General features: G+C 43.1%; 1 protein-coding gene across 1 annotated transcript in view; it reads left to right on the top strand.

Moving 5' to 3' along the window:
• PUDP (pseudouridine 5'-phosphatase) overlaps positions 1-13,565 on the top strand; it is a 937,915-nt gene that overhangs the window by 401,455 nt on the left and 522,895 nt on the right. The window contains exon 2 of the mRNA XM_078657972.1: positions 7,491-7,709. Within this exon, the coding sequence (XP_078514098.1) occupies positions 7,491-7,709 (219 nt within the window). The remainder of the gene's footprint in view (positions 1-7,490; positions 7,710-13,565) is intronic.

Genomic DNA, 13,565 nt, shown 5'->3' with positions numbered 1-13,565 from the left:
AAATGTTCCCGGACTCCCCCCACAGATGTCTGCGTTGTGGAGAAGAAGAGGCCGGATTCCTCCATATGATTTGGTCATGCCAGCGACTTTGCGGGTATTGGTCGGAAGTGTGCCGGACGCTGCGGACGGTCACGAACCTACCGGTGCCGGAAGAAGCAATGCCCTGCCTACTGGGGCTGCGCAGACGACCTAAGACACTGAAAGCCCAATTGAAATTGCTGGACTTAGCGCTCTTATTGGCAATTAGGGCAATAATGATGAGGTGGAAATCCCCTAGATCACCGGGGACACACCTATGGCAGGCAGAGGTGCTTAAGGGGTGACGGGCAGAGGGGACAGCACTTAGGAGGGAAGAAGTACGGGGCCACCGGAAATTCCCCATATCCCAAGAATGGGAGTTTTTTTTAATTTTTTTATTTTAGCGATTTGTAAAAGCGCCTGGTGACCCGAGGGCATCCCCGCGCTATAATAATTATGAAGATCTGAGGGCAGAAAAGGAGGGACTCTATTTAGGGAACAACAGCGTTTTAAGTTTTTTCCTAAAAATCAGATGATTAGGTTCAAGCCGAAGGGAGCGGGGAAGTGCATTCCATCTGGTGGATGCTTTAACCGAGAAGCGACGGCCGCCAGTACGTGTCTTCCGGTGTCTAGGTATATTGGCCAGGTTCTCATTCTCCGAGCGAAGGGACCTGGGAGCTTTGTAGGGAGTGACCAGGTCTCTCAGAATGGCAGGGCCAGACCCATTAAGCAGTTATGCTCATAGCGCTTGAGGAAGCAGACCTAACCCAGGCAGCAGAACACGGACCACAGGGCTAAGAAGGGGAAGCCAAGGGCTGTATTATGAGAGTCTGGAGGGTCCCAGATGCCCTTACACCATACCTTGCACCATACCATGACTCAGCACATAATAGAATACAAGGGAGCCAGAGGAGTCCGAATTTAGATGTATGAGGTTGCTAAACCGTCAGGAGACAGGTAGGTGGGGTTGCCAAGAAGGAGGGGGGAGGTGGGTGGGAGGGGAAAAGACTGGACAGTCTTATTGTTTACCCCCACAAAATAGATGCTTGCAGGAACATGCAGAATGCACAGGGTATCGGTACCACTGTCGGATATATATTGGAAATGATCCTGTCAAGATGGGGAGTTATGTACAAGGGTAAAAATACAAAACACCGGCTGATGTAATGTGGATACCAAATGTAATGTCATAACTCCTATTCCACAGCTGTGAATAAAGTTTAAAAAAAACAAAAAACTACATGTACTGTGCTCAAGCACCAAATCAGAGCCTCTCTGTAGTACTTATTTATGAAGCATTAAAATGTGTTTGGAAAGAATAGGCCACGTTACATCACATGCATTTACAACGCATGCCATAACAAAGCAGTCATTACAATGACCCCATTGTAACATTGCATACCATTACTATGCAAGTCATTACAACGACTTGATGTAAGTTTACTATTCCAACTCCAGTCTGTGTAACAGTAGGGAAGGTGTTGGATTTTAAATCAGACACCTCTGCCCCCTACAGCAATTCGTTGTAATGACTTGCGTTGTAATGGTATGCGATGTAACAACGCGGTTGTTGTAATGACCGCGTTGTAATGGCATGCGTTGTATCGGATGAGTGAACTTGAGTTGGCTATTCTCTGCCCTGGTCATTTGTCATGAGCAGGGGCTTTACCTCTGGTGCAGCGGAAGAGCGTCGCCCCACTTAAATGCCCCAGAGAAGAAAAATAAATGGTAATTTATTACCCTTTTATTTTTATCCCCCGTCCTGAAGAGAGCGTTAGGACAGGGGCGGGGTAGCTGCTCAGTGACAGCAGCAGGTAGGAGGGGGGGTTTGCATTGCACAACCCATTGTTTAAAGTGCCCAAGTCATTTTGGCTGGCCGTCTTGAGATGGCCAGCCACATATGCGCACTTTAAACTACTCTCACATAGCTGTCTAAATGACACAAGATCAACAAAAATCCAATCAAATGAACCAGAGATACGCAATTTAAAACATTTCCGGTGACTATAGCGGGAAACAGCCTTAATTACGAAAGTTTAAAAACGACTGACCTGAGCAACGAATCCTAAACAACAACGACATCCTTAACCACAACACCCCACGAATTACTCGAACACCGACTTTCCTAAACCACGAAAAAAAAGACCTCGTGACTGGCCAATAGATGGCACTTTTGTAATTGCAAGCACAACTTGACAATTATACATAGCACAGCTTAGGGCTGCCTCGGTTTAGTTATGGAGCGTTGAATGAGTCAGCCAGTTGCTCTGCTCAGCAGGGAGGCTGATCGTTATCTAATCTGCCTTTATACTCTGTAAAACATATAGCATGCCTGGAGGCCTTGGCTCAATGGAAGTGCTTGCGCTGACAGGCACAGCTTAATAAAGTTTTTATCCTAAGAATTACGTCACTTGTAGAAATATTTGTGGCAGTTTACTTTTACATTGCTTTTGTATAACACTGTACTTTGATACTTAGGTTCAGTGATTGATGTCACAGCGTGGGTGCTTCTGCTTAGAGTGCTTACGCTGATAAGCACAGCGTTTTCGTTGTTAACATGACAATGCGGCCTTTGCTCCTGCTGGCTGACTTGGAGATCTGAAAGACTCGGCTGGCACAGCTCTGCGTCAAGCATGCGCTCCATGTTTTCCAGCCTTACGAGTCTACACCACTTTATTGTGTTTGCGTTGATGGGCACAGCTTGATGTATTTGTGTTCATCACTTGTTAGGTGCTCACGCAGATAAGCAAAGCCTTACCAACCTCTCTGCTTGATTGTGCTTGCTGTAACCCTCTGGTAATGATTGGAAAAAGAATATTGTGTGCAGCTGAGGAGTTTGTGGGTGCGTTTTTTTAATGTTGAGGTCTGCCCGGTACTTTTTAAAATCAGCGGTGAGTGCATTTTAAACATAGCACAAACATGCATTGAAACTGCTTATCTCGAGCCTGAGGAGCCGTGTAGGAGTCTGGATTCTTCTCTTTTGTTCTGCGCGACGTTCCATTGAGATGCGCGCCAGCTCAGTTGTGGATGTTGTGACATTTCCCCGTTTTCATCTGACGTGCAGAAAGCAGGTTGCTCACGGAATATTCTGTTTTGCACGGATGTATGTTGTTACAACGCATGCTTTTACCACGCATGCTTTTACAACGCAGGTTTTTCAACGCAAGTCGTTACAACGACTTGCGTTGGGGGGTGCTGGATAGTGAATAGTTTAATTTACTATTCCAACTCCAGTCCCCGTGGATAGTAGGGAAGGTGTTGGATAGTAAATTAAACTATTACCTATCCTAGAGCGCCCCACAGCGCAATTCGTTGTAATGACTTGCGCTGAAAAACCTGCGTTGTAAAGGCACTGCGTCGTAAAAGTAGCGTCATAAAGGATGTTTCCCCTCTTGCACATAGTGGGAGATTCGGTATATATGTAAATTAAATATTGTTCGTGGTTCAGGAAGTCATGGTTCAATACATTAGTGCTTTGACTTTGATCGTTGTTGAGCCTTCGTGGTTTAGGCACTCGTGATTTACTAGGTTGTTGTTTGATCATACAGCCGAGTATAGCTCTAAAAAGCACAAAGTGCCACTTGCGGTTATCTGGTCTTTTGAGGCCGGATATAAGTCACAAGTTCAGGCTGGCTAGGCATTGCGGACAAGTGCCACTGTAGCACAAAGATCCTATTGGGCGTCACAGATGGTTGTTGCTGGAGATTCACGTTTGCGGTCACCACACACTGTCAATGCTGTTGCGCAAAGTGCAGATCTCATGTTGCCGGTGGTGGCAGTAGTGCGAAGAGTTATGTTCACTGGAGCTTTGTGTTGGCACATTCGGCACAGGCAGCAAGATCTTGGTGCGAATGGGCTCAATCGCTTAGATCCCAAATCTTTAGGAGTTCTCGTTTTTGAGTCAGAGGAGTGCACTCTGATGCCAGCCAAGTGTCCAGGACCTGGAGCGGTACCTCTTGTGGACCAGGGACTCACTTTTGCAGAGGCCAGTAGGGCTCAGGCAGTTTCAGTTGCAGGTTCAGACAGCAGGGGCCGCAGTTTGTCCAAAGATAAGATGCAATATTTATTTTGCAATGGGATGAGGTGAATTCTAGCTGGGGTATTAGTACTTACGAAGAGCTGGAATGAAAGAAAGACTTGATACAGCTGACTCTTCTCCACCAGCAATCGCCATCTGGCTTCTTTCTTCCTCTTTTTGTCCATGTGCAATGTGTGCTTCAGTTCAAATAGACAGAAAGGGTCAGGGTGGGTAAGCAGGTGTAGGGGCACAAGAACAAACAGACCATCGTTTTGGCTGCTTACCTTTTTAAACGGTGTGAACTAGAGGTGGGCAAGCCACTGAAAGCTTGAGCTAGTTGCCTGGCTCTGGCTCGCTTGAGGTCTTCTTGGGCTCTCAATCCCAACATAAGCCAAGCTTCCATGTGGCTTCTGCCTGACATCATGCTCTAACCTCGTGCACCAAGAGTTGAAGACAAAGCATTAACAGTTAACACAAAAAGATACCCATCTAGGGCCTGAACTGCACAGTATGCAACAACAAAACTAATGATCAATCACAGTTGCCATGCTCACCAATTATGTAATCCTATTGAAGTAGTTTATTTCACTGAGCCTTTTTTACCACCACATATGAGAGCACCTTCAGACAGGTGAGTTCAGGATGTGCGCTGTACAAAAACCAATCTGTGTTTAATTTAGTGGACTGCAGTGTTGCTCCATTTATAATAAGAATCTGGGCCATTGTTAGGGTATGACAACTGACTTTCATCTAGTTTACCAATGCCATTGTAGCCGGGGCAGGGGTGGGCAGGCATGTTTACAAATTCATATTTAAAATGTCACTTTTAATCAATACAGTGATATGATCTGATGTACTAAGGTAAAACACTTCTGCATGCTAAATACACTTCATTGAATGTTGAATATACCATACTGTATTCTAACAAGATGTTTGATGGATGATTTACTTGCCAGCCCTTTCCAGGGCTCGCTCGTGCACAGCCTTATACAGCCAAGCCAGCCTCTATGCTCGACTCTGGCTCGGGCCTCCCTGTTAATTTGTTGGCTTACCCATGTCTATGTGCAACAAATGCTGATGGGTTCACAAGGGGCAGTGTCATGGAAAGCAGTCTGACAATCAACTTTTATTTAACAAAAAATAAAGAACTCTGACCCAAAGAAATTGGCAACAAGGGAAAAACCTGATAGTAAATCTGTTCTGTCTTCACTGGTTGCAAAGGCCACATTTTGAAATATCTTATGGGGTTAAGGCACCTACTGCAGAGATCTTTTTGTGGCCAGTAAATCTCAAGGAATAATAATAATTGTAAGATAACTATGGTGCTTAATGCATGTGCTGGAGATATCTGTGTTTTGTCTGGTTACAGTTTCGACTCAAAGCAGCATTAAGGGTTAATATGTCACCTGCAAAGCACATTATGTAACATGCAGATGACAGATTTTTATTTGATGTAAATAGGTAAGTGGGTTACAGCTTTTACAATATAAATCATTTTGTCACTTGCAGTTCATAAACTGCAATCCTTCTAATCAAGCACAGTGAGCTATGAAGGACGATGTGCGACTCCTATACATTGTATGCATACTTAGGAGGGTGCCACCACTCCTCCCCCTGCGCTGCCCACCCTAGCCCCTACCTACCAAACTGCCTCAGCACAGAAAAATAAAATGATAAAAACATTGCGTTATTATCATTTTATTTTTCCTTTTTTTGCCATGCTGAAAGAAAGTCGGGCGACGTTCCTCCGCCTTAGCAGAAGAGCAGCCCCTGAAATATTCGTACATACCATTAAATCTGAAATACCAGTGCATTCATATCTGTTTTATGTATGATTGAATAAAGTCAACAGCTTGCTTACCTTAAGCGAGGCATAACACGCTGTGTGCCTTTGTTTCCTGTCTGTAGCTCTGGAATCTAGGCGATAGGCTCGAGATAGCTCCAAGTCAGGATGCTACTCGAACAAAAGGAGGGCTAATAGCCCTCTAAATGAGGGCTTTGTATGTTAGCCTGCTGGGGGTGAAAGTAAGAAAGCAACCCCACTACCTGCACCTTGCTGTTCAGAAGGGAAAGCAGACAACGTGCAGGCGCTGCTGATTGTGTCCTTGTCGGAAAATTACCCCGGAACATGTTCAGCATATTACATGGGGCCCAACTTCTTTGCATGGGGCAACGGTATCTACCCTGTATTTTTTTACACCTGTATTTCCCCCCGACATGGTCTGTGGGAAAAGATGGCATCGTCCCCTCCAGTGAAGCAGCTCTGCTATACTCGTAATGGGGCCGGTTATAAGCAAACAGCAACTGGGATTTTTATAAATAGGAGAACTGTGTGATTGTGGTCACTTTTGATCTGAACTTACAACCGTTTAGTGATTCAACTGTTGGCCATAATTACAGAGAGGAAAAGCTATATCATCCATTCCAGATTAAAGCACAGTCTTTGAGCACGACATGATGGTTGATAGACTTTTTCGTTTAGCTCCTTTCTGCAGCTTTATGATCATCTTTTGAGCAAAAGTGATACCAGCGTTTAAAGAAAGGGATTTAGAATTAGTATACAAATACCAGAGGTTTATGTGCACTTTGTCCTGTGAATAATTTGCCTGGTGATTAAAGATGGAATGAAGTAAAAACAGTGCTGCCAGATTACAGTTATAGTATTTCATACATCATCTAAAATATGATGGGGCCGATTCACAAAAAAATATGACCATGATAAGTAGTACTGCAGGAGTACTCAATTTACGTACGCGTGTATGCAGTTATGAGTTACAATCAAAACGTCTAACCCCTTAGTAGCAAAAGTGCAAAGAGAACACTTTCTTTTCTCTTTCTACTAATTGTGCATGAAAATGACCGAATGTTCACAGTTTTTCCCATTTTAGCTCTTTTTGGACACGATTCACAAAAGCATCTAAGGGTATGTAAATGAGTATCACAGGAGTACTCCTTAACATACTCTTACATGCCTTTGATCTCCTTTCAACCGTTTAATAAATACACTTTGCGTATGTATTCTTAGCATCATATTTGTTCTTTATATCTCTTATGCACTTGTATATTTTTTCTCTCTTAAACTATAGTTGAAATATAGCATACGTGAGCCTTTAATGTAATCCAGCCTCTTTTAACCGCATAATGTAAGTTTTGGCTAGTACTCATAGTCCAGTCCATGTCTGATACATTTTATAGTTCATTTTTATAAGGATTGATAAAAGTTAATCGGTTTTATTGCATGATTATGATTGTATTTATAAATTGTCAAGAATATTTTTGTCAATGTTTAAAAACAAAATGCTCATAAATAGTTTTATTGGCCTATAACTAAATGTGATAATCTTTTTTATATATTGTCCGAATATTAAGATGTTTTAATTGCAATGATTTTTCGTAATCAAGCAATAAAGACGTTATCCATTAGTACTCATATTTTCAAATGTTACTTTTCCAGATACTGAACAGTTGTACACAGACGTGTTCGAAGAAATTTGTGCTCGATATGGAAAGAAATACACATGGGAAGTCAAATCCTTAGTTATGGGCAAACAGTCGTTGCCAGCTGCTCAGGTAATTCGTGACCAACTGGATCTCCCTATAACTGCAGAAGAACTGTTAACGGAAAGCCGGATTAAGCAAGAGAAAGTATTTCCAAGTGCCTCTTTAATGCCAGGTATGCCACATTTTCAAACACTCGCTATTTTGTGTAAATTTGTTTCCCTGCACGTCCCACCCAAATAATCTTTCTGCTTCTAAAATGCATACAGCTCTTAAAGCAATGTTCATCTTAATTAACTTGAAACATTATATCATATGTTGCAGCGTGTCACCCATGCTTTTTGTTTCTTTGCTTCCCAATAAAAATGATTGTACTGAAGTTAGTTTGTTCCATGCTGAAAAAGAATTAATAGAAAATAGAGCAAATTCATTGTATGCTATTTTAGCTGATGGAGTTTGAAGGCATAAGGCAAATCTAAAGTCCTCCTGCTCCCTATTTCATATATATTGGTCAGTATTCATTTTATCGATTATGTATTTGTTTTTAGAGGTTTAGAGTGCACCAACCAGGTACCAGAGCACTTATAATAGAAGACATGGGTGCCTGTTATCAGCACAAACAGTCGTGGTCTGTCCCCCGCCAAAGTGGCGTGGCAGGCCGGAGGAAGGAGCGAGGGGTGGGTCTGGGGACAAAATACAAAAAAAGTAAAATAAATGTACCTGATCGCCTCCGTCATCCACTCGATCACGCTCTTCCTGCTTATGGGACCGGCTCCCAGACTGCAATGCGGCCAATCATGACGTTGCAGGAAAGCAGCATCAGGATTGGCCTGAGCGCTATGACTTTGCGCTCCCAGGCAGACTGGGAGCATGTGCCTGCTTTTTCCATCCCCAGCAATGCAGCTGGGGCTGGAGAAAGCTTCACTGCGCATGAGATGTTTGGCTGGTCTGAAACAGCCGGCCAAATACCTCATGCGCATTGAAGGGACAAGGGAGTGCACTAGCACTCCCCCACCACAGTGTCACCCCCCTGGACCCGCCCCCAAGGCTCATCAGAGTCCTGAGAGCGGTCCTGGGAGATTAAAATAAAATGATAATAAAATGAGTTAGAAACCTGTTTAATTATCATTTTATTTGTGGGTGGTGGCGGGGGGGGGGGGGGGCGGGGAGGAGGGGCTCCTCCGCCCAAATGGAGTAGTCATTAAAACAACAAATTCATAGTAAAGGTTGTAATATGCAATTTAGCTAATCCCTCTGCGGGTCACTGCAACAAGCACAGTGGATATTTGACTAAATGGGAGTAAAAAAAGTAATGTGTGTAGCGTGAAGCAATAAGAAACTTTGAGAAAATGTTCTGACCGCAAACCTTTACCTTTGAACTATGTGGTTCGAAATAGTTATTCACTATAGCAAAAGAGAGCATTGTAAAATACCGAATTAACTTTCATATATTTTGGCCTACCCACCACCAAGTTATTACAGTTGTGAGCATTAATACACAGCAGTATTCAGTTGTGGATGACCGCACAAGCAAATAGTGAGGTGACCTTACAATTTGGAGATCTACTTAAAAGCACATAATCATTGAGGTACATTAAAATATGTGTCGGCAAGTTAGTTTAGATAGGGAAAATGTAGTGAAGACGCTGGAGCCAGGGTAAGTAGAGAAGATTTATTGTACGGCTACACGATTGTGGAGCCAAGTAGCACTGACTTCACCAGCCACCAACTCCACTGTACAGATACAATTAGTTGAACAATAACATTCTGAGAACTCAGTGATGGCTTACCCTAGCAACTTTAGAACTACGACAGAGAATGCTTTTCCATGACATCTCAAACAAAGAACAGCATACTCTGCAAATATTACACACCTCCTCTTCTTCCCAAAAATAACAAAACAAAAACCTAAAAAAAACTACATTAAAAGACGATGCGACACAGTAAACGAAAAACCAAAATCCGAATCACTCCTGGAACCTGCTTGGAGTGATAGACAATCTTGAGCTTCTCCTAAGACTACCATAATCCTCACCAGACACAGGTGTCTTTTCCACAATGTCCTTGCCAGCCTCAAACCTATAACCGGTTCTTACTTTAACAATTTTGGAAAGATTCCACCAATGCTCACAACCTGAACTGCATTACTGCCTATTCTCACAACTCTGGTCGGCTCACCAAATTTGCTTTCTCCCTTTTTTACATGAATAGGAGATTTAATCCAGACCATATTTCCTACCCCAAAAGGAACAATTTTAGCACCCTTACTGTTATCATACCAGACTTTCAGTTTAAATTTTGCCTCAGACATGTTTTCCTTCACCAACCCCATGAGTTTCTTCACATCAGAGTCTGATTCAAGCCATATACACATTCAATAAGGCTTAAAACTGGGGTTCACTTACCGTCCCCTCAAAAGCTCAAAGGTTGAAACTTTGGTGGAGGAATGAGGTGTTGTTCTGTAACACCACAACATGCTACTCAAAGACCTAGCAATGCCATTCCATGATTTGGCCCACTTGATGCACTCGCCACCAAACCATTCTTCTTCTCCACAAGACCATTCGTCTGTGGGTGGTACAAATATCTCTTAGAATGCTTTATACCACATGAAGCAAGAAAAGGTTGCACCTCACTACTTACAAACTGAGTTTCATTGTCAGAGACAAGAATTTCAGGGAACCCTGCTCTCGTGCAAACTTCCCTCAAGAATGCCACAACACTAGAAGCATTGGCCTCTCTTACTAACCTAATTTCATGCCATCGAGACACATAATCCATGAGTACTAGCATGTACCTAGAGCCATCAAGCAATGAATCGAATGGTCCCCTCACATCAATTCCCAATTTGACCCATGGACCAGAGAGGCATTCGATAGGCAAGAGAGGAGGTGAAACCACATTGATTCTTTTATCAACAGCACAAACACACCACAATTCGCCACAACCCCATCCACCTCTCCATCCATTCTTGGCCACCAAAAACAATCTCGAATGCAGCGTTTGTTAAGCGTCGCACCCAAGTGATCCTCAATGGGCTTTTTAAATAATGGCCTGTCTGACCTCATGGGGAGGAACAAGCTTGTCCCAACGCAGAAGCATACCATCCTCAATAGAAATGTTATTCTTAACCTTACAATAAGGTTGTAAAAGGGGAGACAAGACCTTTTCGCTGGGCCACCCTTTACTCACAAACTCGCACACTTATTGTAGCAATGCATCGCTGCTCAATGCATCCCTCCAGTCTTCTTCGGAACCTAAATTGAGTTCAGGTATGTCCGATGCAGCAACAAAACAATCTTCGCAATCTTCATCACAAAGTTAATTGAAACCCAAATTCTCACTCTCCTCTTTTTTTGCGGGAAGTGGGAAAGGAAATCAGCTCCCCCAATTTTTGCACCAGCAATGTGGGACACATCTAGTTGGTATTGCAGCAACCTAGTGACTGTCCTCCTAATTCTAGGGGTCCAACATTTACTGACACCAGAGCACAGAATAGTGACTAAAGACTTGTGATCCGTTAGCAACTTGAACCGCCTACCCCAAATATGTGGCCGAAATTTCTCTATGGCCCACAAACATGCTAGCAGCTCCTTCTCATTAACAGAGTACTGTATCTTAGCATTCCTCAGTACTCTGGACACAAACGCCACAGTATCCTCTTTATCTCCAAACCTTTGTGTTAAAATAGCACCAAGCCCCACTTGGCTTGCGAACAACAGTAATGCAACAGGGTAAATCTGACTTTACCTGATCAAATGCAGAAACACAATAATCAGATCACAGAAACTTAACACCTTTCTTGAGTAGGTTGCTGATGGGACGTACTATAGTGGCAAATTCAGGGATAAACTGCGAGTAATACTCACATAAACCGAGTAGTGACTTAACAGCAGCCTTATCATCTGGAGAAGAGGCATTAATAATGGTCTCAAGGAGAGCCTTATTCTGAGAACTCAGAGATGACTAACCCTAGGAACCTTAGAACTATGACAGAGAATGCTTCCCCATGACATCTCAAACAAAGGACAGCACAGAACCGCATACTCTGCCAATGCTACAAAAATCTGCAGAGACATTGTTAAGGGAGCTTTGAACAGCAATAATGAATAGATTTAAGAGGGTTGGTGCAAGAATACTTTCTTGACACCTTTCACAACTGGACTTGTGTCTAATAACTCACCATTAAAAGCAATGTAATATCTGACTATGTGCTTGTTTCAATGGAAAATATGAATATTAAGATTTCCCTTGTTCAAACTCAGCTGTAAAATGTCACTAATATTTTGTTATTTGTTAGACATGGCATCGTTTGGTGTGGTTTCTCTTTACATTTTACCTTCTGACCTCCTGTTTTGACTGTGTGCTTTACTTTGTTTTTACTGGCTTTAGGACTCTGTGCACTTTTTCACTGCTGACCAGTGCTAACATACATCTGCTCTGAATCTAATATGTAATGGCATTTGATTTCTCCAGGATTGGCATATTTGGTTTACTGATTAGTCCCTAGTACAGTGCACTACACGTGCCCAAGGCCTGTAAATCAAATGCTACTAGTGGGCATGTAGTACTGACTGTGTCACCCACATGAGCAGCCTTCAAACATGTCTCAGGCTTGCCTCTGCAGAGGCTGTGTGTGCAGTTTTAAACTGCCATTTCAACCTGACAAATAAACCTATTTTTCAGGCCTAAACCTTCCTTTTCTTGCACATAGGTCATACATAGGTTCCCCCTAGAGTAGGCTCTGAACAGGTCCAGTGTACTTAAAAGGTAGGACATGTACTTTTACGTTTTACATGACCTGGTAGTGAAAAATTAATACATTTACTTGTCACTATGATAGGCCTACCTCTCCCGTAAGGTAGCATTAGAGCTGCCTTGTAACATTTTACAAGTGTAACCTTCAATTTGGAAAAGATAGGAAGAGTATGTTTGGTGTCTCTAGACTTACAATTTAAAAATACATCTTTGAGCTAATTTGGTTTTAAAACTGAAGGTCTGAAAATGCAGCTTTTAGAAAGTTGACCTTCTCTTACTTTAATCATTCTGTGCCTTCTGCCTGTCTCTGGAATACATGTCTGGGTTGGGCGACAGCTGACCTTTGTGCGTACCATCTAGACAGTCCAACACAAAGGGAGCTGAGGTGTGTCACTCACATCCTGATGGCCCATCACCAAGCTGATGGGTCTTCCTGAGCTGGAGTGAGAGGGAGGAGCTGACACTTGGATCTGAATAGGGCTGTGTCTATCCCCACACAAAGGTTTGCATACCCCCTGTTGTGAGTCTTGAGTCAGGGCAGGGTCTTCTGCACTACAAAGACTTTCCTTTGAATTCTTGTGACTTTAAAGGCTAAAATGGGTGTAAGTACTGAACCTCTGACATCATACAGGGAGAACACTTCTGGAACTGAGGACATTCTACCTGGAAGAAGAGCTTTTGTGCTGCCATGAGAGACTGCCACTTTTCTGATTGCTTTGCTGTGTTGGCCTGCTGCCTGGTGCTTCTTACCTATAAATGAGAGGACTAGACTTGACTCTCTACATCCTGCATCTCTAAATGTTCTACAAGCGCTTGTTTTGGCTTGCATCCCAGGGGATCGGCATCGATGCATCAGCCCGATGCCCATTCCTTCTTGACTTCGACACATCCATGCAGTTGCCCCAACTTCGGACATGACGCATCGCCTTGTACAGCGACACATCTCCTTCCTTGCTCAATGCATTGTCCCCAAGATTCCACGCATCCAAGGTACTGGCAGCGGGTCTGTATGACTCCTGTATTGGGCCTGCGCTCCATTGCGGTTGCACTGGACGTTTGGGTTTGCCCCGGTTAAGCGCAACCAGATAGCTGTAGTTGGAACTATTGATTTCTAAGCACAGCATTTTTGATTAATCTTGCAAAGTTCATATCTTGATTAGTATGTATTGTAGTTTTATCATTTTGATCTTGTTTTACTCAGATACATATTGGCTATCTTTCTAAACTGGTGAGGAGTACTTATGTGGTGTTTTCTCTGTGTTACTGTTCACGT

The sequence above is a fragment of the Lissotriton helveticus genome, chromosome 8 (genome assembly GCF_964261635.1).
Source record: "Lissotriton helveticus chromosome 8, aLisHel1.1, whole genome shotgun sequence".
Lineage (NCBI taxonomy): Eukaryota > Metazoa > Chordata > Amphibia > Caudata > Salamandridae > Lissotriton > Lissotriton helveticus.
The sequence above is the reverse complement of the archived record's forward strand: the minus strand, read 5'-3'. Positions and strand labels throughout refer to the sequence as shown.